A 24,561-nucleotide genomic window follows, 5' to 3' on the forward strand; every position below is an offset into this window, starting at 1 on the left:
TATTTTGTTAATCTTAATAAACTGGTAATCTAATTTCAATATTTGTGGTTGGAATGACTAACAATTAACTAGTTTTCCTCGTCAACATGAGCCGTGTGAAAGCTAAAATGGCTTAAGAACAATAACGAGCATGTGAAGCTCATTATTTGATTTCTATTGTTAAGTGTTAACCTTGAATCCAAATTTTCACGTTGGAACTTTCAGTTTTACTTGGTAATTTTTTCATTGCCCAAACAAATCTGGCAAATTAATCCGGGCCGCGACACTCTCTTCTCAATTAAGCGGCAGGCAGGGCTCTCGAGAATTCTCCCATAGCTACTCTCGGAGTGGAGAACTGATAAAGTCTCCAACTTTACATTCTTCCATTACTCGACCAATCTTCCATGGTGAACATTGTCTCTTGCTCTGCCTCTCCTCCATTACTCCCCCCTCTAAATTATTATTTTCGTTTCCTGCAGGAAGCACAGCAAGAGCAGGGTCCAAGTCTTGAAGACTGCTTGAAGCTATTGAAAGGGGAACGAGACGAACAGCGCCTTGCCGGCCTTCTTCTCGTCACCAAGTTTTGCAAAGGTGATGACCTCTCCTCCCTCCGCAGGGTTTACGATGCCGTGGGACCTCTCTTTCTTGACCGACTGCTTAGGACAGGTACGCTCATCCCTGAACTTTTTGCTACCTTGATTATTATTTATACAGGCCTGCCTTTTCTTAAAGCTGTTCAATTTTCGTTTTCTGTTTTAGCGTTTATTATTGAATTATAACCATGCTTCCCCCCAGGAATGGGAAAAGGAACTATCACCAGTGGCCGAGAAAATGATCGGGATGCGTATTTACACCTCTCAGTTACAGTGCTCGCCGCATTTTGTCGTGTTCCAGAGGTTGCATCCTTGGAAGATATGGTTTTGAAAATCCCACTTATATTGGAAGTAATGTCCACGGAGTATGATTTTCAGTTTTAGTTTCTTGTGTTATTTTATTTAAAAATCAATGTCCAGTATGCTTTCATTGACATAACCATGCTCATTGAATTTCAATTTGCTATGGCTACTATGTTATGGACTAACAAAGAAGAAAGGGAATTAAAAGAAATGGACGCGGCACAAAGTGTAAAATAGTTTTATAGCTGATAAGTAGTCTAATTGACAATGCATTTTGGAGAGCAATATTTTGGCTTCTGTTCATCCTCTCCACTAATGACTTTAGATGTTGGGATTCTGAAACTATTATTTCTCGAGAAGTGCTTTTGAGAAGAAGTTAATAGATGATTAACAGGGCCTCACTATCTGTTGTTTCTAAGCTATTTTGATATCGATGGATGATATTTTTGGTCTTCATTAGAACTTCATGTGGCCTTTTTAATGTTTTTGTTATGGTCGGGTTGTGCCCCTATGATTTGTGCTTATTGAATAAGTTTTCAAAGGCGGGTTCAATTGATTGTTTATCATGTATAGAGTGAATGAGAAACCCAACCGGGTTGCACGAGGTCTTTTCCGTATCTGCTGTATTGAGGGTAAAAGAAAATAGCAGTCTAGTTATATATTTGATTTTTTATTTTTACGTTGTTTTTAGTAGTAATTGTTGATTTTTTTTAATCGTTAAATCACTTGTTTAGACCAGGTTCATCTGTCCTTGAAGAATGCTATGAATTTTTGTACTTAGTGTCAACTGCTTCTGCGAATGGAAGTATGAAGTTTTACGAATCTGGTGGTGTCAAGATATTAGCTGCTCAGATATGTTCTATGCAAGATGGTAAGTTTTTCTTATGATTTCTTGGGTTCGAGGCAAAAGGAACATAATTAAACTGGTATGGTTGATTGATTATTCATTTAGGATCAATAATATTACTAGCTTCACTTTTCTTCGAGGGGCTGTCCTCTTGCAGCATATAGATGAAGAAACATTGCCTTTGATGGCTTATGTTGCTTTTTTTTTTCTTTTCCCGTCTCACTTCTGCCTTAGAATTGATGAGCCAAACATTATGCAGGTTCTCATCTCATGGAGATCTGTCTTAAACTTGTGGAACTAATTCTGAGCAGGATACCATTGGACGTTTTCATGAAGGATTACTTATCTGAACTTGCGATTTGTGAGTATACATTTTAAATATTTCGTTTCTTCAAATAAAAATTTTGCAGTCTTGCTGCATGGCAGATACCCTTAAATGTGATTCTTAAGCTATGGGGTGTGTGTGTGTCTCTACAGGTGGCAGCAGTGGCAAGGCAATTTGCTGTCTTGCACAACTCCTTGAAATTTGAAGCTCTCCATGTGCTTAGTGCCATCATTTCTTCAAAAGATGTAGTATGTATCTTAGTCTTCTGCTTTCGTATGTGAATTTTTATGATTTAAAATCACATTGTTCAAATAAGAAAACTCTTTAAATTCAGCTAAACCACTGAAATTTACTATATATTGGGTTCATGTTTAAGCAACAATATTGACCGAGTTGTGGTTGGATATGAAGTTGGTCACCATATTTGTTAGCCAGTTAATTGCAGTATAGGTTCGGAACATTTGTGAGTTAGGAACCTAGGATAAAAATGCAATCAATATATATCTGTAACATAGCCTCATACTTGAATTAATTATTCATAGTTCTTGCAAGAATAACTTCTGTATTCTGCCATATGGAAAACACGTGAATCAAACTGATTTTTTTGGGGGATGTTTACGGGGTTAAAATTTCTATTTTATGCATATGCATGTTGATTCATGTGGCTTGGGAGTAACTGAAAGTTCATGGCATTTGTAGGTGCCGCTTTTCAATGCCCTCCGTTTACTTCCTAATGATAGCTGGTCACATGATATGCGCCTTGGTATTGTGGCCATTTTGCAGAATCGGGTTGGTATGTAGAATAACCTTGCTAGATACTCTGTTATTACAGTTTGCTTTTTATTAGCTATTTTTTTAATTAAACGAAGAAAGTGCTAAAGAAAACGTATGATTTTGTTTGATGACTTGGGTTTTAAACTTGTAATTCCTCTGCAGCTCCTGCTGAAAGGCTTCAAGCTCTCATGTTGGCGGAGTCTATCATTTCCAATTTTGGAGAGGGTTGGCTGATCAACCACAGGAGCACGAGTGATGCCCAAGATAGCCCTTCGACTGACATGTCAGTTGCACTCTTTAAATTTAACCTTCTAAAATGCATCAACCGTCATATCTTTCCTCACCTCTTCCATTATATAGGTGTCTATTACTTGTGTTGGAGCAATCACGGGTTGAAGTTGCTGTTCTTCTGAATGAGTTGGCCTATCTAAAGTATGAAGCACCTAAGGATACTTCAGCTACTGCAGAGGCAATTCTCTTGAAGCGACGAAATGTGGCTGTTGCCTACTCTTTGATTGAGAAAATAATAAAATTAATATCAACTGTCGATGGAAATGATGGTATGTCATTAGAAATTAGTTTCTTTGACATTATACTCCGTTGCTATCCTATAAAGAAGGTTATACGATGGGCTTTCTATTTTATTTTGCCCCGAATTATGTTAATGTAGGTTAAAGTAGCATTCACTTGTGGTCATTTACTGTACATGCCGCTCATTGGTGTGAAAGTCCATCTGATATTTAGCACCACACGCAATCAAAGTATGCTCCAAATATAATTGTCGGAGGACTGATTTGTAGTACCATGATATTTATTTTAGAACATTATGTGAATGGTTAAAATCATAAACAGCAGTTAGCCTTATTCGTATAACATGTTGAGGCGCTTTATTTCCGCAAAGCGATGAGGTGCACCTTACTCATGACCTTTTTTTTATTAAAAACAAAAAAAAAGATCTCATCTAAGTAGGCACGTCTATATTTGAGTTCTGATTGCTTGAGGATGTGAAACTAATGTAGATCTTGACATGATTGAAAACTTCTGTTTGTTTAGGGTCAAGTAACACATTTCTGATTTTCATCATCATAGTTATCTGTGTAATGTCTGCATTTGGGTTTCATTTCGGCATACATGTAGCATAGTCCAGATAATAGACATGGTGATTAGTGGCCTAAAATATTTTGGATCTTCTGATCTCTGTAAAATCATTCATATAGTTGATAATCTTTTAGGCAACTTCGTTGATGAGGCAACATTAACAAAGTTGATCCGTCAGCTGAACGAGACTATTGGTGTTATTCTAGAGTATCTGGAAGATGCAAAGGTATTGCTAATGACTGGTAGTCATTAAATAGATGCTTGACATTTATCTTCTCACTCAGCATTGAAGCGTAATCATGCAGGAACGTGGACAGAATAAAGGGGATGATTTACTTGCTTCAGTGCGGATTATAGGGAGGTATGGTCTTATGCTGCTTGTCTAACATAGTCGGAGTTTTTGTTACGTTAGATGAACCATTAGGATTTGATATACTGACACTTTGTTCTTGCAGTTTTAAACAGCTGGACCATTATTTAGTCTCAACTCATGTTAGATATTACATTCTTTGTATGGTACTCCTCCGGTCCTTAATATAAGACCTATTTAACTAATTTAATTAGATTAAAGAAGTTAGGTAAGTTAGTTAATTATAAGAAATATAATGTTTTTTTTTAAAACACCATAATCATCTTCCTTAATATCCCCCCTTTCTCTTCTACTTAATCATGGTTGAGGGAGTATCTATAAGGGTAATTTAGAAAAAATTGATAAATATGAGAAATAGGTCTTATATTTAGGACCAAAATCAACTCAACAATTAGATCCTATATTAAAGACTGGAGAAGTAGTTAATATGAACTATATGATAGTATCAAGCTTGGAATCTGGCCGAGTTCTTTGATTTGAAGAGGAAAGGTGTTGAACTCTTTTTCATGTGTTTGTTTCAGCTACCTGGCTGAGGCGCCCCTTGCATGCAAGGAGAAGGTTCGGGAACTTTTAGGGTATATGCTCTCTGTTCAAGGAGAAGATGAACAGAGGTAGACCTGGATATATATATCATTTGAAAGACTTTGTCTGGCTATGTTTTTGCTTATACCTGTTCAGTATTTGGATGGCACGCCTGGCTTCAATCATGCACTTAAATGGAATACTCTATATTTTCCTCTGATATATGTATCCCTTTTCGGTGGAGTCTCTAATATGGAAAATTGTGTTTGCTCAATTAAATTATATATTGTTGCAGCCCTTTCCACTCTGTCTGCTTTTTACTTCCAATGCTGTGCCAAATTACAATGGATGTTGAAGGATGTAATGTTCTAGCTTCTTGTGGAGGACTAAATGCTGTAAGTTATACTTTATTTTCTATTCTTTCTGGCCTTTGTTAATTTCCTTCATCTTTTCGCTTCTTCTATTTTGTCTCTTGTGCTACTATTTTGATTTTAAAGTATGAAGGTGGACCTTCATATATGGGTAGCTCTTTTTGAGTGAATCATTGTTTTAGTGTTTCTTGTTTCCTTAATTTCTATTAGAACAAATGACTTAAAGATTTCTAAAGATTTCTTACTTCAGCATCGTCCAATAGCATTTATAATCAAGCATTTTTCGATCTGCAAATATGTTGGGTATATATGCAGGTTCTGGATTGCTTTACTAAATTAATCGGGTCAAAAGATTATATGGTTGAGGATAATGGCGGTGTCTTCTTGACATGTGATACAATCATGAATCTCCTGCTAAAGGTGATGTTCTTACCATCCTAACCTTTTAGGATATCACCCTGGTTCTGTGAGATCTTGATATAAGCTGCACCTTTTTCACTGTAGAAAGACAAATTACAGTTGACGTTTGAGGAATCTGATATTGTCAAAATTCTGAAGGCATTGGCATATTGGGCAGGTACCTGTCTCTCTTGTAACAACCTTTAAACTGAATGATTTGCTGGTCCCGTATCGTATATTTCATAATATGTTATGACTGCAGGGGCGATCCTCTTCCAAAAGATTGGCCTATTAACAAGATTGAGCCCCTAGACCTATAAGCCAACTCAGACGTCAATTGATGATTTGTTTGAATTGACCTGTAAATATGCTTAGAATAATTAATATTTTCTGTTGATTAATTTTTGTTTTATGATCAACTAGATGTTAAGCATATGTTCTGCATTACTTGTGAATAATATGGGTTCCACTTCGTGCATATTTATACGATATATTGATGGACATTGATGTCAATTGTTTTTCTCTTGAATTGGAAAAAAATGAAGCAGAGGGTCTATAATTAATTTAGTTACTGAAACTTGGCCTGTAGAGAACGCTGGAGACACATCAAGTATGATGATGGCTTCAAGCATTTGCGCGCTGATATTTGATTACACTTCTGAAGAGTCTCTTCTGAATCATCCTGATTTCAACCACAGCGATCTTCGCAGTCTTTATCGGCTGATCGCTAGATGTCAGGCTTCATCTGGACAGGTGAGTTGTAAATGACCTTGCGTTCACCCGTTCTTGTTCCTTTTTTCCCCTCCTGTAAAAATGAAAAAGACTTTTTTAAAATTCTGGATATTTGTATATCTTGCAATGTCTCACGTGCACACATCAAAATCTGCGATTACCTGTAATTGATGCTGCTCATTATTGTAAGACATGAATTCGATATTCTATTTCCTGTTTATATCCTCCTCATTCTCCTTAGATGTGGTTACCCTGTCTTTTAACTTATTTGCCATTTAACAGTTACTATATTGACTTCAACTAACTCATTTTACTTGATTGTTTGACATTATTCACTGCAGGATACTGAAGCAGATATGGATCTTATAGAGATTGTTGCTGCAGGTACAATACCACTCATCTGCGTTGTTTAGGTGATCAAAAACCAAAACAAAACAAGATAGGAATAAAAAAGATACCTTTGGCTGAGGGGCGAATAGGTGGAACTTTTCATTCTTACACGTAGATTTTCTGATTTATGGCTCTCTGTAACTCAAATATTGTGCAGGTTACTCTCGTTGGGCTCATCGATACCCTCACATAGGGGAGGCCATGAAAAACTTGACTTGATGATGGTTTCGAGCCTCAATGTGGCTGCAGGACTATGCTGTTTACCCAATATCTATGATTGAGTTTAATGATTGCTGTTCATAGTTTACAGTAGCGAGTTCGTTGTTGTTGTAAGGCTATGCTAAGCAACTGGTGGGTATGTCCCTCGTTTTCAAAGTGGCCACAGCTGCATTGTTGTAATAACTTATCTAATCTAATTAATTCAAAAGGTAGGGTTTATGTCAAATGTTACTGATGAGTTATCAAATTAAATTTTAAATTTGTCAGAAGTTGTCTAGTTAATTCAAAAGCTGGGGTTTATATAAAATAGCCAGAATCTCCGTTCGATGCATTGGTTTTACAAGGTGTTTTTTCAAGTGACAAATTAGTGTTTTTTTCATTAACGAAGGGCGTGCACGCGCCATGCCTCATTGCAATCACTTGTATGTTTGTGTGTGTAAAACGAGGTTCGGCTCATGAAAACTGGGAAACGCTCATTAACTCTTTTATTTACCCCATAACGACCAAAAAAAGTTGTTTATTCCTCTCTCTCTCTCTCTCTCTATCTCTATCTATCTATATATACTCCTTCTGTCCTAAATATCGTATGCAATGTTGCTGGCTTGATCGTGGGCGGGTCATGAACCTGAAGCGAGCTCTGGAACAAGACGACTGAGGATGAAAATTGTGAAGATGACCAGGACGTCGTTAGCCTAAAGATATCATGGCACCATTTGTTCGACAGAAATAAAAAAAATTCTCAAAAGAATTTCTACAACGACCTCAAATCGCACGAATTGGTCAACCATATTGCCCAAACACGATCTTTGAGCATGCACTAACTATCATCGCTACTTCCACGAGCGAGGCTCTTGGTGGTTCGCCATTTGATGAACCGTTCTTGTTCGAGCACCCTCAAGTTCAATTTTTTCCACTGTTAAGAGTTGTGAAGGCCCTCCTACTAGAAGTACCCATTCGATTGACCTCACAGGAAGATCGAAAACCTATGCACCACGCCTTTCTCAGGGACATTATAATGTTGAAGAATCACATCCCGCTCTTCTTGGTTAGATTGGTTCACTGGTTTTTAACGAGCAAGAGAGTGAATAATCAGAATAAGGATGAGGTGTGGATCAGAATGCTGATGGACTTTCGACAACACATATGGCGCAGATCAAAGATTTCGATAAACATCATTTTCGACAAGCTAGAATGTTTCGCAAAATCTCATTTTCTGGCGCTTCGCATTACTCATTTGCTCTCACCAACGTGCATTTTAGCACAAGAGAAGCCCTTGGTGGCTTATCTTTACAGAGTTACTTGTTTTAATTTATAACATGCCACATGCACATTTTCTGGTCAAATTTGCATGTCCGAATTTGTGAAGCTGTTAATTTCCATCCCATGGAAGGTCATAGTCCCCATGTTCGAGCTTCATGAAGAAAAATGCTGCAGATGCCATCTTCCTAGCCGGTCCCCGGAATGGCGTGTAAGTAGCAGAGAGAATGAAGTCGGCTAAGATTACGCTCCGTTGGTAGAAGAGAGCGCAATCCCTGCAGTAGTAGAGCTCGCAGTGATGGGGCATAAAATTTTGTCCCACTGATAATAATGGTGGATTAAACAGAGTCTAAATCGACAAAACTCGAGGTGTGGTTCGCCTTCCCGATATTCATTTCAGTGACAACTTAGTTGTGATATATAAGAAGGAACGTAGGATGAATGATAAGATTGTAAACATGGAAGAGGACATGAAGATTTGAGAGGTGCTGGGATTGCGTGTGAAGAGCTACAGGCACGTGGCATCCTTTGGGAAGGGAAATGACGAAGTCGGTGAAGGTGACCAATGTTCCCAAGGAACCACATATAATAGTTTCTCTTCAACTAAAACGCAACCAGTTTGAATTCAAATCAGGGGATGTTATCAGACATGGGATGATTTGCATATTTTGTAAAGAAAAGTCTAACATGATTATATGTCAAGAAGGAAGAAAATGATGATGGGTTGAAAATGATCTCAAAGACGATTTCCCTTTGGATGAAACTGAGAAGGACCCATGCTGCAGGCTATCGACTTTTGCGTCATTTTTCTCTCATTTCAGAGCCCTGTAGGAAATTAGAAGTACCAAAAGTCATTGATAAAGAAACAAAAGAAAAATCAACTTTAATATTAACAGCAGCAGCATGCATGTGCATCTTCTCGTGACTGAAATAATAGCACGTACCATTCCTCCTACGCCGTTGCTTCTTCCTCCATTCATCTTGGCCTGCATCATCTCTGTTCTCGGGTACCCAGTAGATGATTTATCATCATTCATCATGAATTTGCTTAAGGTCATGTCAATACATAAAAAGACTTGAAATGAACATCTACAGAAAATAACCAGATATATAAAGTTACAGGGTGTGGGTGGGTGGGAAAAACAAGCCGTTTGTGTTGGTATTTGTCGTAATTGTAAAGGGCGGGAAAGAGAAAAGGGCAGAAAAACCGGCAGAGATGTTGGGTTTGTAAAGTCAAAAGTGTAGCAGTGTAACAGGAGAGAAAGGTACAACATTGGGGAATGAACCCCCCCAGTCCGATTGCTCGCACGCTGTCTGGGGCCTCACCCTCTCCCCTTTATGGATTACATCTCATAGGAATCATCCTTCACTTTTGACCTTTCTCCCCTTCTGAAAGGCAATGTGGACCCACCCCTTAATCTAAACAATGCTTCATTTATGATTACCACCGTTACGCAGCTATGTTACATCATAGTATCTTCATTATAGTAATTGGTGTTTCACTTCACATAATCAGAGAAATGCAATTGAGTTGTCCTTCTCTGTTATAAGGAAATAAAAGAAATGTCTTTACCTTCTCTTGTTGCTTCGCATTACCATGCCACCTTAGATTCGTAAATAGTAAATGCTGCAGAATTCAGTAAAACTAAAACACTGGAGAAATGGTTTACACGAGGCAACATGATATGACAATGAAATGGTTTACAGCTCTAGAGAGTCTTTTTAGATGATTTATCGATATAATAATAAAAAAAAGGTCCCTTGTTCATTTGCATGAACACATCCCAAGGTTCATTAATCTATAACAATAAGATTTACAGGGTATGATTGAATTTCCTGGCATAGGCTAGTGGTGGGGTAGGCTGAATGAAATATTGGGAGTATCCGACGCGCTAAGCCCATATTATCATTACCGTTAACTCTTTATTGAGCTTTCTTCCCTGTTTCTGTGTGACTGTTTCCGTCACTCTCTCACACAGGCAGAGGCAGAGAGGTTGCTAGAGGCAGCGAATACTGCATTTGTAGTGTCTTCTCTTTCTTCTCTGTTCCTCTAAAACATGATGCTTTGTCACCGGCCTCTGCGCCATTTTTCTTTTCTGGCCACCTTTCTCTTACTTCTCTTTTCTCTCCTTTCTCTCTCACACGCAGCTTCTCGACCTCGCTCTCATTTTTCACTAGTCCGGACCCAACCCATTCCAGGTATTTCACTAACATCACCACTCTTTCCGGTGGATTTCTCTCTGTTTATAGTTATGAAACTCTTAAGAGTAGTGGGAAACTCATAATGCAGTGCAGAGTAGTATTTCCAGTTTTTGTTGATAGCCTCATTCTTCCATTAAATTTTAGTTTTGCATTTTATACTCGCCAAGGCAAAAGGATTTACATGTCTAGGTGTGCATAAAATGTTTTGGCAGAGAGGCATTGTCTCTAATTTCCTTTGTTTTTTTCAGCGGGAGAAAATGAGAACAATGTTGTGGGTTTTTACCTGACAGAAAGGTCCCATTTAGATGACAGTGCTGCAGAACCATCTGAGGACTCACCCGATCCATTTGTGAACTCACCCAACCCCTTTGTGAACTCACCCAACCCCTTCGTGAACTCACCCAACCCCTTCGTGAACTCGCCCAACCCATTTGTGAACTCACCGAATCCATTTCAGAACTCACCCATTCCATTTGGGAATTCACCCATTCCATTAGCTGCAGAGAGAACACGAAGGGATGACCCTCTTAATGGGTTCAAAAAGTACACCAACGGGTGGAACATCAGAGACCACCATTACTGGGCTGTAAGTTAGCTGATGTGTGTGATATCCTTTTATTGCCGGTTAATATTTGATCTATTATGACGGTCAAGTTCAAAAGTTTGCGCCTGCTTTTCGTTTCTGGACCTTGAAAAGAAATCCGTGCAGCACATTACGCTATTTCTTTTTTCTAAAAAGAAGGCGGAAAACACTTGTGTAATATTTCAAGCTCAATGACAGACGGGCAGTAATGGAAAGTGTTAGGTGTGATAATAAATAGAGTCCTTGCTCTACACCTAACAAACTTAAGCTTTTAGGATGAGTGCTTCACTGAGACAATGAAGTAAGAAACGATTAGTGTGATTTCTTAGTGATGGCGCAACTGGTGTTTGGAAAAGCAAGCTGATTTGGGAGGGCTTTTGGACTCTGGTTTGAGGTTGTAAGTATTATAATTTTAACTCATGAGAAGTTTCATGGAGAAGTTTGAAATAAAAATAGATCCGCTACAAATAGACAATTAGGTGAAACTTTTTTTAGGAAGTATAAATGAAGTTTTGTAAATAAATATTGCCTAATCAGTGTTCTTTCTTTCTTGTTCCTTAATTTGGTGGGGCTGGCTGTCTTACAGAGATTTTTAAGCCAGTTTATATTTCCAAAACCAAACAGATAAATTAAAGGTGCTGCCCTTGGTCATGATTGATGATTTCTATGTTCTGACTGATGACATTCTATGTGCATTCTCTTGTTTTGAAATTTTATTTTTCTAAGTTCAGTGCTATAATCCAATGCATGGCCTTAAATTCTGTCTGTCCATAAACACAGCCCACTAATTGCTTTTATTCTTGTTGAATGCAGTCTGCAGCATATACCGCAGCTCCTGTGTTTGTTGTCGCAGCAATCTGGTTCCTGGGCTTTGGCGTGTGCTTATTGCTCATATGTCTCTGTTGCTTCTTTCCTAAAAGAGATTCTTATGGTTATTCTCCAACATGTTATGCCGTTTCCCTCATTCTCCTCATACTATTCTCTTTCGTAGCAATGTACATCCCTCTTTCCTTTCTTTTCTTTTCTCTTGGCTGGTTTCAGGTTGATTCGATCTTGCATTGCAAACTGATACCATGCTTTTACACTTGACAGGATTGGATGTTTCATTCTCTATGTTGGTCAGGGAAGCTTTCATCGTAGTACGACAACAACATTGGAGTATGTTGTAGGTCAGGCTGATTCTGCTGAGGGTAAACTCAGAAATGTATCTGACTATCTTGTTCAAGCTAAACAGGTTGGAATTGATCGAGTTTTCCTCCCCGCTAATGTTCAAACTGATATCGACGACGTCCAAACAAAGATCAACGCTTCTGCTAGCACGCTTGCTGATCAAACTGAAAAAAATGCGGATGACATCCAAGATCTCTTAGATTCTGTGTAATGATTATGTGTTTCTCTCCATCTTTGTTTTATCTTTTCTTTTTTCCTCTCCCTCTGACATGAATATGGTGACACTTGACAGAAGGGTGGCACTTATCATAGTAGCTGCTGTTATGCTACTCTTGACATTCCTCGGATTTTGTAAGTCCCTTCAGTGTCCGTAATGCTGCTGAATTTCTTAATTCTTAATACGGTATTCATTTATGGTTTTGTTACTTCAGTGTTCTCCATCTTTGGACTGCAGCTTCTCGTGTACATGTAAGTGAAATATTCTTTGAATCTCGTTACCCTATCTCTGGTAGACACAACTGCATTTAGAGTTTTTTTTTTTTTCCCTTCTCATCAAATGCTTTGACATAAATAATTGCAGCTTGGTGATCGCAGGATGGATTCTGGTTACCGGTGCTTTTATTTTATGTGGCTGCTTCCTTCTGCTCCATAAGTAAGTTCCCTTCCTCTCTTTCCTCGAAGTTCTGAGTTATAAATTCCTTCAACTCTTTGTTACAGGATCCCGCTACATCTTCATGCATTCTTAAACACGAATCTAATTCCTAGTTTGCTGCCAGTGTGACTGCAGACACCTGTGTAGCTATAGATCAATGGACCCAGCTTCCCTCCGAACATACAACGATGGACGAAATAATGCCTTGTTTGGACAATACAACGGCGCAAGAAACCTTGTCAAGAAGCAAAGAAGTAACCTCTGAACTTGTTAACTTGGTTAACCAGATTATCACCAACGTATCAAACATAAATTTCGCCCCCAACTTCACTCCACTCTACTACAATCAATCCGGCCCCCTTATGCCTCTCCTCTGCAACCCTTTTCATCCTGACATGACAGATCGACAATGCGAACCTGGTGAAGTAACCTTAACCAATGCTACTCAGGTATTTAACCACAATCTCCTTAAACCAACGACACACGAGATCAGTGACCTATCTTTCTCCTCCTGAAGATGATCTGAGTGCTCACGTTGTGTTGATGAAATGCAGGTGTACGGCAACTTCGTGTGTCAGGTTTCACCAAATGAGATATGCATGACTCAAGGGCGTTTGACCCCTACCTTTTATAACCAAGTGTCTGCTGCAATCAACTCGGGGAATGCCTTGTATAACTATGCTCCATCCCTGGTTGACCTTCAAAACTGTAACTTTGTTCGAGAAACATTGAGTGAGATATCCAAGGATCACTGTCCTGATCTGCGACGTTACAGCAAATGGGTGTATGCTGGGTTGGTAATGGTGGCCACAGCCGTGATGCTGTCGTTGGTGTTCTGGATTATTTTTGGGAGGGAGCGTCGACATCGTTTACAGTCAAAAGATTCAAGGCATGCACCACCACCAGCACGGCCACTGCCACGGCCGCGGCAGCGACCACTACCACAACCGCGGCAGCGACCGCTACCGCAACCGCGGCCGCGGCCACGAATTGCCCTCGAGGACAGGAATAATCTAGCACTAGTACCCAGTACTTGACATGCTTTCCACTAGAACAAGATGTGAAGGAAATGAACCCAGTTTAGCTTGCACTTCTTTATGTGATGCTTGTGTAAACTCCCATAGCTTTTTCTAGCCCTTCCATTTGACGTGAATTTCTGTAAATCGAGTCATTTTTCCCATCAGCATGGCGGCCCCACTTTGAATCCCACGTGCGCCTTATTTTGGGCCAAGCAATTTATGCAGCCCGGCCCACAATTAACACTATAAAATTGGACCAAAGGCATCTGTCTGCGTGATGTGAAGCCCGCGGAAGAAGAAAAGGAAAACAAGGAGATGTGGCAGGCACAATTTCAGAATATACAAAGTCAAGTCACATAATTAATAGGGAAAAGTGCAATTAGGTCTCACTAGAGGAAATTATATATAAAAAGTCTTTTGAAATTATAAAATTATTCAAAAGTTTAAGAGATTTTTTTTACTATAAATTTTTTTGTTTAATTATTAAATTGTTTTTTTTAAGTTTGTACTGACAATTGAAAAAACAGTAATTGACAATTTAAAATGTAAAGATTGATAACTATTACGACAGGTATTAACAACACATTTTCTCAGCACATCACAAGATATAATGCATAAATTGTCAATACATGTCGCGATAGTTGTCAATCTTTACATTTTTAGTTATCAACTACTCCTCTTTTAGTTGTCAGTGTAAATTTTAAAAAAAATAATTTGGTAATTAAACAAATGAAATTTATTACAATAAGATATTTTGAGACTTCAAAATAATTTCATGATTTTAAGAGATTTTTTATATTTAATTTTGTTAGGTGGAACCTAATTGTAATTTTTTCTCATTATTATAATAATGATGTGATATGATTTTTTTTATGCTCCTTTTTCACTTTCTTTCCCCATATGCTTCCGCCAAATTTCCCTCAGGTCTGACCGTTTCAAATTTTTAAAGGGGAAGAATTTATGCGGGTTTTATAATAATTTCATACGAAAATCGAGTGACAAAAAGTCGTCATCTGCGGTCAACATTCTTGCTAGTTTAAAAGTAATTAAAAAAAAAATCAATATCAAAAGAATATCCTTTTAAGATACGTTTATGTAATGAATGGAAATGGCATCCACCCCGAAGGTTCTCACGGAAAATAAAAATCATGAGCGGCAAAATTATTAGAGACTGAAAATGGAGGGTTTCGTGAAAGCCAGACACCCGGAAGCATTTGTTAGACACAATAATTGTATTATAATAAAAGGATACGAGATTTAAGGGACACGCTTTGGTATAATATTAGGTGAGAACCCTAATCAAAAGCGGGGCAAGCACCCGCCAGCCCCATGTGAAGAGAAAAGAACTGTGTCTTTTAAGCCCCAGCAATCTTATTATTATTGCTCCCTAACCATGGGGGAGAGACTGCCCACTTTGCCTCCGCTCCCCTAATTAATGTTCTTCTAATCCATACTTTATCACTAATTTTATGCCCAAAAAATCTCCCTATATCTCAGGCTTTTCTACCATAAATTGCCACCGCATCATGACACCCATGCATCTTCTTTGATAGAGGGACATATATACTACCTCCGGTCTTAATTATATGACTGCACTTGTAGTTTATAAACAGGGTCTTATAATTAGAATTAGTAGGAGGATATATGTAGATTGATTCTGATTCACATAATTTGATTCTGCTCCATAAATTAATGTGGGAAAGAATCAATCAATTGACATGGCCCGGCCATTAATAGGAGTAGCAACTCTTGTTGAACGGCCCCTCCTTCTGAATTGAAAAAATTGGGAGACTTGTTTCCCAAGTTGGCAATACGGGTCTATATGAGGCTGGTCTGTAAGGTTATATTGTTCTTGCCAAGCAAATGAAATTAGAATGCTATAGGTTTTTTTTTGGCCAAAAGAATGCTATAGTTAATAGACGTGCCTCCCCCCCCCCCCACCCCCACCAAAAAAAAAAAGGGCCAATTTAATTTAGAGAAGTAGAGCCATCACGAAAGTCATCAGTTTTGATGGTTCATGTATGCTTTGCATGATATGCGTAGATATACATATATGTATGCATTTGTGAAAGATTTTCTAGAAACAGGCAAGATTCGAAGGTATAGATGGTTAAAAAGTGAAGAATCTTGAAGGGTGTTGCTCCCCAGTTCCGGGGGGTGGGACCTTGGCTTTTGTTCAAAGTCAGAAGATGCGTGACGAGTTTTTTTTTTTTTTAAAATTTATTGCCAGCGACAAGTATTTCTTTATTACATGTTTTGATAATTAAAAATTAATATTGGCAGACCGGAGGATTGATATTTTGGTTTTGCCGTCCTTTTTGGTTGCTTCTCATTCTATTATTGGTCTACATTATTCAGTGAATATATTGTTTTCTATGTGTGTTTGTTTCAACTTCTCAAAGGTAGTATCTTTACCTAAATCAACACAAAACTCTACTCATATAAAAAAGCTAATCAATATAGAATTATTTTTTTCATGATAGATATAAGAGATCAATTTATTTTGTCTCCTAAACTCTTTTTTTTTTTTTACCAAATTCTCTTTAATGCATGTTAAGGGGCATTCAAAGAGAGGCAGTTTTTGATGCATATAACTGAAAAATAATTTTTTAATGTTTACAAATTAATTAACTGACTTTTATATTTAGAAACGAAAGTAATAAGTTCAAATTTTATATGTAATTTTTATTATGCTTGTCACTGTTTAGTTCTCTTTCTATAGAGTAAGCTCACCTTTTCCTAATTTATAAACAGCATACTCGTTATAAATTTGATATCATATATTTATGATTGGTGGATGGTAAACAACTTCCTCTTTTAGACATTACACAACAGTGAGGATAAAAAGGGTAAAAAAAGAAACAGAGTTGGTGCCCAATTTCTTTATTTAATTATGCACCTTGCGACTTTGTACCCCTCCAATTTAGTCACCTGCCATGTATGCACCCCACACACATGAAATTGTTGGCCTAACATTGGCTCATCTTTCCCTATTTATGAAAATCAGAACACCGTCTCTTTCATCTCTACGCTGGTTAGCTGCATGTCTTTTTCTCATTAACTTCGCCTTTTATTCTAATTACCCATTCTCCCCATACGCACGCAAACAAAATAATACATCGTTACTTAACCTTCTCTACTTGTATTCTCATTAAAGCATTTACTGTGGTGCGTGGAAATTTCAGAAGCTTGCCCCCATTCCCTAAATCATTATTATGCATTCTTATCAAACTATAACGTGGCTGAGACAACCCCTTTCATCAACTTGCCTCTTGCTTGCAACCTGTTGGGCTCCCCAAACTTCCAAGGATAAATCAATATTCCATTGATGTCAAGAGACATATAATTACCAACAGGAGTTGGGTCTAGCAGAAATGGTTAATCTCCCATAATGTGGTGAATCAAGATTCGAATCCCCGTTGGGAGAGGTGTCCACATTTAGTGCCCGACAGTGTCTCAAATAGGATTGCTTCCAAAAGAAGGACACTTATACTTTAACAAAAAAAGAGACATGTAATTTACACCATTAAAAAAGATAGACAACTAACAAGACGATAAGAAATGGGCTCATAATCTATACTGCAATGTGAGAAATTTATTGATGCGTAATTTGTTAGTACATTTATAGGTACTTTTATGAGTCTGGATATATATCTTAACCTTAATAAATTTTTGAAATCCAATTAATTTAAACTTGCATGTAATAAAAAATAAAATTGAGAACAAGCTAAGAAACACTGTGAGAGGAAACTTGCGTGTTTAGACCCCAAAAAAATGAAATAGTTGTGCATTTGTGTCGGAATCAATCGGAGTCAATTGTTATCGTTGGAATTAAGAATCTCCCGTTTCATATTGCATTTTTGTATTCGACATTTTCCCTCTGCCTTCTGCAGTTTCTCGCTCGCGTCATTTTTCCATTTTCCTCGTCCACCATTGACGGAAGATAATATACGTAGAGGACAGAGCGCGTGGTTCTTGTCGTGCATCTGCGTGCGTGGGTTTCACATCGCACTCTAGGGTTAGTGTGACTTTAAACTTAACTAGCAACTAGATTTTGCATTCACGCAATGTACATGATCTTGCCAATAAATAAGCTAACATCAACGTAAAATTTCTGTAAAACGAAGTGCGTTATATTTAAAATTACACAATTACTGAATTACCACGTCAAGATAGTTGGTTAAAATGATATTTTGATCTTATATGTAACTGGTAAATTTAGCATTCGTTTGTAATTAATTGGTAGTGATATTTTCCCAAGGTATTTATTTATAGTTTTTCTGATCAGCCAACCATCAAAACCAATGCTTAACGGAGGATCACCATTGCACATTTTTTAATATTCTGATGGCAACATCATACGGCCTAATGGTTTAGCGTCCAGAAAATAATTTAAGGAAAAAAAAATCTCCTTAATCATGAAATAAATAAATCTTTATTGCTTTGACAAGTTAAGTAAGCAACTGACAAAGTCAGATGGTTGAGTTAAATTGGCAGACCAATGCAGTTGAATGAGTCCAACAAATCCCCCACCCCACTACCTCCACAGGGCCCCCTCTTCAATTTTCTTCATCTTCAACTTCCCTTGGCGTCTCTCCCACGCCCTTCCTTCCGTGGTCTCCCCGATTTTTGTTCAATTAAGTACTTTATAAACTTGATTCTTTTAATCTGCACACACATTAAAAATCGTAACAGATCACTTTATTTATATGGAAAATAACACTGAAAATTGTAATCTTAAAAAGTCGAAATCTCAAAAAACTAGTGATATCTCATCTCGTATTTTGTAAATATAACTAAATAACAAAAATAACTCTGCATCGAACAAAATTTATTAACAAGTTAATAGATATTGAACAATCATGATAAGAAATATACTGATAATAATAAATTTGATAGCATTTTTAAAAAAAACTTGATACAAGAGCGTTTATTCATTTGACTATAAGAGTGTTTGGAAACGCTCAGAAATGCTTTTAAAAGTATTTTCTGTAAATCAAGATAAACTCCTCTATATATTTGCTTTGTAGACCGTAAAATCACTTCTGAAACCATGGTTTGGTTGCAATCCGAACACCCCATATATTTGTAGAATACCAAATTAGACACTGCTTTTTCCTATAAAATTTTGACCTTTGAGATGTTTAAACTGAAATATTATACTCTTCACATTCTTAATATATGATCTAATTATTGAATTGATTTTGATAAAAAATATAAGATTTATTTCTTATATTTATTAATTTTTTCTAAATTACCTTTCAACCATAATCAAATGAAAAAAGAAGGGAGGATATCAAGGAAGATGGTTATGGTATTTAAAAAAAAGTCATATTTCTTATAATTAACTAATTTATCTAATTTTTTTAAATCTAATCAAATTAGTTCAATATGTCTTATATTAAAGATACGATGGATAATTTTTAACCTCTTTCATTTTTTTCTCATTTACAAGACATAAACAATTTACCTCTTTTTAAACTTGTACGATACATGGAATGCACAGTATTTTAATAAATGTACACACGACTTTTGCTCCTCAACCTAGACTCGGTCACTGGTTTTTAAAATTCCGTACTTATAATTTTCCCATAAAAGTATAAAATTACATTCACATGCCCCAAACCACCCGGCTAATTTTGTTCACTTGCCCGCCTCATGAACACACATTCTCTTATTTTGGGCAAAATATCAGTAATTTAGCACGTGAACTGTATCTGTGAGGAAGTTTTAAGTTAATTTCGTTGGCCTGAGAATTGTGAAGTAGAAGTATTTAGAAAAAAGGTGGATTAAAGCAATAAAGCACAGCCACCAATTGGCGGGAAGCGTACGCGGAGAACGTAAATGACCGGGGGTTTCAGAGAGGGACACAGCGGTTATTTCCATAAAACTTCAAGGCAGATTGGAGAAAGCATGTGGGAAAGTCATACGTAGTTCGGTAGTTGGCATGTTGTTTTGACTCAGAGATATATGTGGGCATCTCGTACGTTTGCGCTCAGTGTTTTCATAAATAATCTCATACTTGGCAGCCTTTGCGTCTCCCTTGCCGAAGCTGTTCCCTCAACGTCCTTTTGTGCAGTTCATCTCGCTTCAGCCGTTCGATCAGAATCCATACCACTCCCTCAATTACTTCTTCATCAAACCCTTCTTTAACTATAGTTGAGTTAGTTAACCCCGATTTCGTAATTCCTTAACACCCCCGGTCTTTTCCCGCTATTACCCTTAACCCTCTTCCGCGGGCAGCTATATAAACAGCCTCCGAGACTCGCTAGGTTTGCCAAACCAACTTCCCTCAAGGGGTCTTTGAGGAACAAGATATTTTATCATCCCTCTTCTGTTACTTCTGTTTCCTTTTTGAAAATTTCGCTTTCTTTTATTTCTTCTTCCCGGAAAATGGCTGCCTCGTCTTCCAGAACAAGATCAAGCGGACCAGTGCTTCGCTCGCTCTCACCCTCTGGAAGATTCTGCTCTTACTCCACCTCAAACATTCCCTTTTCTTCACCATCATATGCTTTCGCTTCTTCTTCAGGCTCCAGTTTCTCATCTCCCTGTTCCACTTTCTTCACGGAACCCCAACACCATCACCATCACACGCATCATCGCTCCGCTTCTCCTACGCAGGTCAATTTGTATAGCTCTACGCCACCGTCTTCCGCCGTCAAATTCTCAATTGATCGACGCTCCGTCTCTCCCAATCGATCCATCTCCAACCATGTCATCGGTAGGAAGAACCATCCCATCTCTTTCCAGAAGAAGACCTGTATGTGCGCGCCAACGTCACATCCTGGTTCGTTTAGATGCAGCCTTCATAGGAATATGCCGAATCATAACAGCAGCAATCACGCCTACTCATACCCCTCCAATCGGCTGAACATGCGCAGATCGGCGATGAAGAACTCCTTGGTGAGAATAGGAGGGGTTGAAGGTGAGTGGGTTAAGAGAGCACTGACCGCTTTGATTCGACCTTCGTCTCATCAGCTTAGGAGGAGAGCGGCGTTCGAGCCCCGGCCCAGTCGTCTTTCGATCATGTCCAAGGCAGAGGATATCTGATATTCACCTTGACAGGTTTACTCGTGTTTTTCTGCATTGAGGTACGCCGCCAGAGATGGAATTCTGCGAAGCTGTTAAGACGGCGAGAGATTTGCAGCGCGTCCCCTCCGGCGAGTTTTGCTTTCGTCGTCTGGAGCATTGTCGGTTCAAGTCAACGTTCGGGGTCGTTGCCGGAATCCGTGAAGGGTTCCGTAGTAGAACTTTGAGCCTGGACCCAGATAGATCCTTTATGTACATACCATTAGCTATGGAAGGAGTTTAATGGACTCTATATTTTCCCTAAATCATAATTCGAATAAAACATAAGTCGCATATCGGTTAACTTGGGATCAATTTTTCGACCCCAATAATTAAAACTGAAACCTAGAAAGATTTTTGGTATGATAAGATTATAAACTTCTTTCGTGAATGGCGTGATCCATCCCGTTATTTTTTGCAGCATAGCGGTTCGGTTATGTTTGCCGTTCTATCTGGTGGCGCTGTTGCCGGTATTCCGTGTCGCCATTGACTCTCCGTCGCGTTCTGGTGCTCTTTAGGTATGCGCTCTCTTTCATTTCTTTTTTCATTTTAAAATTTGTCTTGGAATTGTTTAATTCTTCAATTGCATTTCGTTTTTCTTAGCTAGAGGGTGCTGCGGCTGGAGATGGGCTTCGTGTTTGCCACGGGAGATGGATTCCATCTGTTGGTCACCTTGAAGGCGACATCTTACAAGTTAGCTTTAAAAAAATGTGTAAAGAACGAAATCAAATCAAAGATTATTAGGGGATCGAATTAATGATGGAATCACGGCAAAATGAAGAAAAGAAGTGTAATGTAATGATTTAAAATGTAAACTGGCCCTTCAGGGAAAAGGAATTCAAACTCGGGAGGGAATATCAGGTCAAAAACTTGGGAGGGAATAATAAATTGAGAAGATTCGAGTGGTAAGTTGAAGGGGAGGGACATGACCAAGAGACCGAGCCCGCTGGCCATTGTGGCTTGATTAGTGAAGACGATGGAAAAGCATTTTAACCCAGTGTGAGAAAATAATGCAGTGACTCGGACGAAAAATGTGCATGAAATTGAAACCGGGACATCGTCGGGTCAGAGTTCAGACCAAAACATAATAAAAAAAAGAATATTCTGTCTTGATATTCTCACGTCTTAAGATTTAGTTAATTAATTCATGTACACTAAAAAATTGGTCTAGGAGATTGAATCATTGATTAAGTTAATTATTTAGTAGCATTATTTTGTAAGAAATTGTACTTTTTTTAAAAAAACAAATTTAAACGAGGGTGTCAGATGTAGAAGATAGATAGAGGCAAAAACCAAAATTAGGGAGTAAAATGACAAAAATGTTAGAAAGATGAAGATAAAACGAATTAGCATTGTACTCCGTGAAGTTTTCTTTTAGATGCAAGGTTGTGAATTGTGATTTTGAGAAATCGATAAAAGAAAAGGTGGATACGTAACTCACGGGGAAAAATATATCATACAAGTCGTATATTTGCTATCTAGCAACGAATTGGATGTGAATGGAATAGAGATGGGAAGTGGTTCAAATTTAGGGGGAAAGTCAAGTAGACGAAATTGAGGAGACGGCGAAGGGTAGGGTGGTGAAATGGGGAAAGAGACGTGTGTTGGATCACACGCTTGTGGCCACTCAATTTTGCGAGGGGAAAGCGGCGGGGGACGTGTGGCGCTGTGAATGAAAAAGGTAGACCCATGAATGAATGAGCCGACCTTGAAGAATGAGACAAGAAGAATGGTCTCGTCCTCATCCTCCTATTCCCCCTGTCAAATGCCTAGGCCTGGGTTTGGCCCCTGCTTGTTTCCCGTACGCAAAAGCATCATAAAATCCCAATCCCGCGCAGGAATTTCCCCATCAATTTCTGGAATTCTGGAGAGGCTTATTCAGGAATGTAGATCTCTCAAAACAATTATAATATTGGGAGACAATGGCTGCCAAACAAATTAACATATATAAACCATTCACCGAGGGAGGGAAAGACAGGCATGAAGAGTGACGAGGAAGGAAGAATTTTTAAGGAGAGGCGGCGACGAGTAAGGCTGGTGCGTATTATTGTGGTCCTTCCGTTCATGAACCCACACACCCACCCCCTTATCCACTCCACCTCCTACACTCTTGTCTTCCTTGGTTCTGTCTATCCCGACTCCCTTATTTTATTCTCGGTGCTGTATTTGAGTCTCTGCCCCTGCTCTGCCTTAAATTAAAAACAGAAATCGGTCTGTGAGGTTCAGGTTCTGGTGATATTCTCCGTATCCACCGACTCACGGGACAACCAACCAACGTGACCATGTGGCAGCAATGCATTTTGGAGTACATAATTTGTGGGCCACTTTCGGCCATCATCCTTATTTTGTTTTATTGTTCAGCTTATGCTTATTGTGGTCCCCCAAAAAAAAAAGGCCCTCTCTTCGTACACCATATTGGGCTTCCGTTTTTTCGTCTTTCAGGTCTGCACAATTGCAAATTCCATCAGCAGGACCAACTCACCCAAATTTTTTTCAAAAAACAAAATTGCAAATTCCATCCTCAACAGTGAGATTCCAACTTCAGTGCTTCATCACTACACTCACGCGTGCCTCTAAAACAAGAATGACGCCTCTCCACTGCGGGTCACAAAAAGCAGAGAGCATGATGCGGACGGTTGAGTTACAGCGTTAATTCGTGGTAGTGAAACAACCGAGGGAAAGCGACAGGGACAGAAGCGTGAATAATGACCAACCTTTGCCCTTGTCGTGATATTATCCACCCCTGGCCAGTTTCCTCAAGGCAGCTAAAGGGTAATATGCTAACAACGTAGCAGCACCCAAGGATTCCAAACTCCTTGAATTGGATGCTGTTTGCTCCTGCCGACAGGAATCAGATATGGCAGAGGTTGGTGAAGTGAATAATTTCTGATGGTGGCCATCTTAAAGGCTGAGGCTTGGAAACGTGACGTTGGGGACTTCAAAAACATGCTGGCCTTTTATGTTTGCGGAAAAGAGATCTACAGGGAGGGCAGCATATTCCTAGGTTTGGAATCCATTTTATATTCTCCGCACATATTTGCATACTACCTCATGTCCTTAATATAAGATCTCATTTTACTTTTAGTTTGTTTCTAATTATAAGACCCCAATCTATTTTGCCTCTCATATTTATGTATTTTTTTCCAATATAGTCCTGCTAATAATGATAGTTCTAGCTAATATACTTAATTAGCAAGTATATTTTAGGAATGACAACACTTATTTATTACAAATAACTAACTTAACTTACTTTCTTAATTTCTTCAAATTAGTCAACTGGGTCTTATAATTAGAACCGGAGGTAATTATTATTAAGCTTATCCTGTATTGTTGTGATTTTTTTTTATACTATTTTTGTATTTCCTTGCATCGTTCAAATTGTTCATCGGGTTACCGTATGTATATATGGTTCACCCGCTTAACATTTGATCATTAGCAAATGCAAATAAAAGAATGATCCCACGGGTGTAGAATTCTCACCATGCATCTTATGAAAACACTTAGGATTATGAAATGTTTAATGTTGCCATTTTGAATATAAAGGATGAAAATATTAAATGAAAATTCATGTTTTCATCGCCTACTTGCGGCATATTCTAAGAAGAACCTGCTATTCCTGTCACTAAAACATGCAATATGGGTTGGACCCACGGGTCGAACCCGTCAACCTGTCAAAAGAGGTGGATTA

The 24,561-nt window shown here is 38.3% G+C and overlaps 3 protein-coding genes across 4 annotated transcripts; all 3 read left to right on the plus strand.

Moving 5' to 3' along the window:
• Positions 1-261: 261 nt before the first annotated feature.
• Positions 262-7,229, plus strand: LOC114753698 (neurochondrin-like). Its single transcript, XM_028942402.1, has 18 exons — positions 262-386; positions 459-645; positions 775-937; positions 1,610-1,746; positions 1,982-2,085; positions 2,200-2,295; positions 2,747-2,840; positions 2,984-3,104; positions 3,182-3,381; positions 4,054-4,145; positions 4,225-4,280; positions 4,811-4,900; positions 5,107-5,206; positions 5,498-5,602; positions 5,687-5,759; positions 6,171-6,334; positions 6,655-6,697; positions 6,861-7,229. Exons 1-18 carry the CDS (start codon positions 384-386, stop codon positions 6,920-6,922), a joined length of 1,890 nt encoding a protein of 629 aa, XP_028798235.1. The 5' UTR covers positions 262-383; the 3' UTR covers positions 6,923-7,229.
• Positions 7,230-10,111: 2,882 nt separating this feature from the next.
• Positions 10,112-14,102, plus strand: LOC114753695 (uncharacterized). Its single transcript, XM_028942398.1, has 9 exons — positions 10,112-10,378; positions 10,630-10,967; positions 11,778-11,959; positions 12,057-12,341; positions 12,427-12,485; positions 12,566-12,602; positions 12,715-12,786; positions 12,911-13,235; positions 13,341-14,102. Exons 1-9 carry the CDS (start codon positions 10,237-10,239, stop codon positions 13,821-13,823), a joined length of 1,923 nt encoding a protein of 640 aa, XP_028798231.1. The 5' UTR covers positions 10,112-10,236; the 3' UTR covers positions 13,824-14,102.
• Positions 14,103-20,125: 6,023 nt separating this feature from the next.
• Positions 20,126-21,616, plus strand: LOC114753705 (uncharacterized). 2 transcript variants are annotated; one of them, XM_028942411.1, is made up of 2 exons: positions 20,126-21,391; positions 21,477-21,616. In XM_028942411.1, the coding sequence occupies exon 1, from the start codon at positions 20,199-20,201 to the stop codon at positions 20,853-20,855; it is 657 nt and encodes a 218-aa protein (XP_028798244.1). In that variant the 5' UTR covers positions 20,126-20,198; the 3' UTR covers positions 20,856-21,391; positions 21,477-21,616. The 2 variants fall into 2 exon arrangements, with proteins under 2 accessions (XP_028798244.1, XP_028798245.1); XM_028942412.1 differs by having other exon boundaries at positions 21,481-21,616.
• Positions 21,617-24,561: the final 2,945 nt, after the last annotated feature.

The sequence above is a fragment of the Neltuma alba genome, unplaced genomic scaffold (genome assembly GCF_004799145.2).
Source record: "Neltuma alba isolate B1F8T4 unplaced genomic scaffold, ASM479914v2 tig00008085_pilon, whole genome shotgun sequence".
Lineage (NCBI taxonomy): Eukaryota > Viridiplantae > Streptophyta > Magnoliopsida > Fabales > Fabaceae > Neltuma > Neltuma alba.

Excerpts from the sequence above, each read along its gene's own strand:
- LOC114753698 (XM_028942402.1), top strand. Across the intron at positions 4,901-5,106 it reads CAAGGAGAAGATGAACAGAG|CCCTTTCCACTCTGTCTGCT; the intron begins GTAGACCTGGAT and ends ATATTGTTGCAG. Across the intron at positions 5,207-5,497 it reads CTTGTGGAGGACTAAATGCT|GTTCTGGATTGCTTTACTAA; the intron begins GTAAGTTATACT and ends GTATATATGCAG.
- LOC114753695 (XM_028942398.1), top strand. The coding sequence starts at position 10,237 with ATGATGCTTTGTCACCGGCCTCTGCGCCATTTTTCTTTTCTGGCCACC. Across the intron at positions 11,960-12,056 it reads CTATTCTCTTTCGTAGCAAT|GATTGGATGTTTCATTCTCT; the intron begins GTACATCCCTCT and ends TACACTTGACAG. Across the intron at positions 12,787-12,910 it reads TGCTTCCTTCTGCTCCATAA|TGTGACTGCAGACACCTGTG; the intron begins GTAAGTTCCCTT and ends GTTTGCTGCCAG.
- LOC114753705 (XM_028942411.1), top strand. The coding sequence starts at position 20,199 with ATGGCTGCCTCGTCTTCCAGAACAAGATCAAGCGGACCAGTGCTTCGC.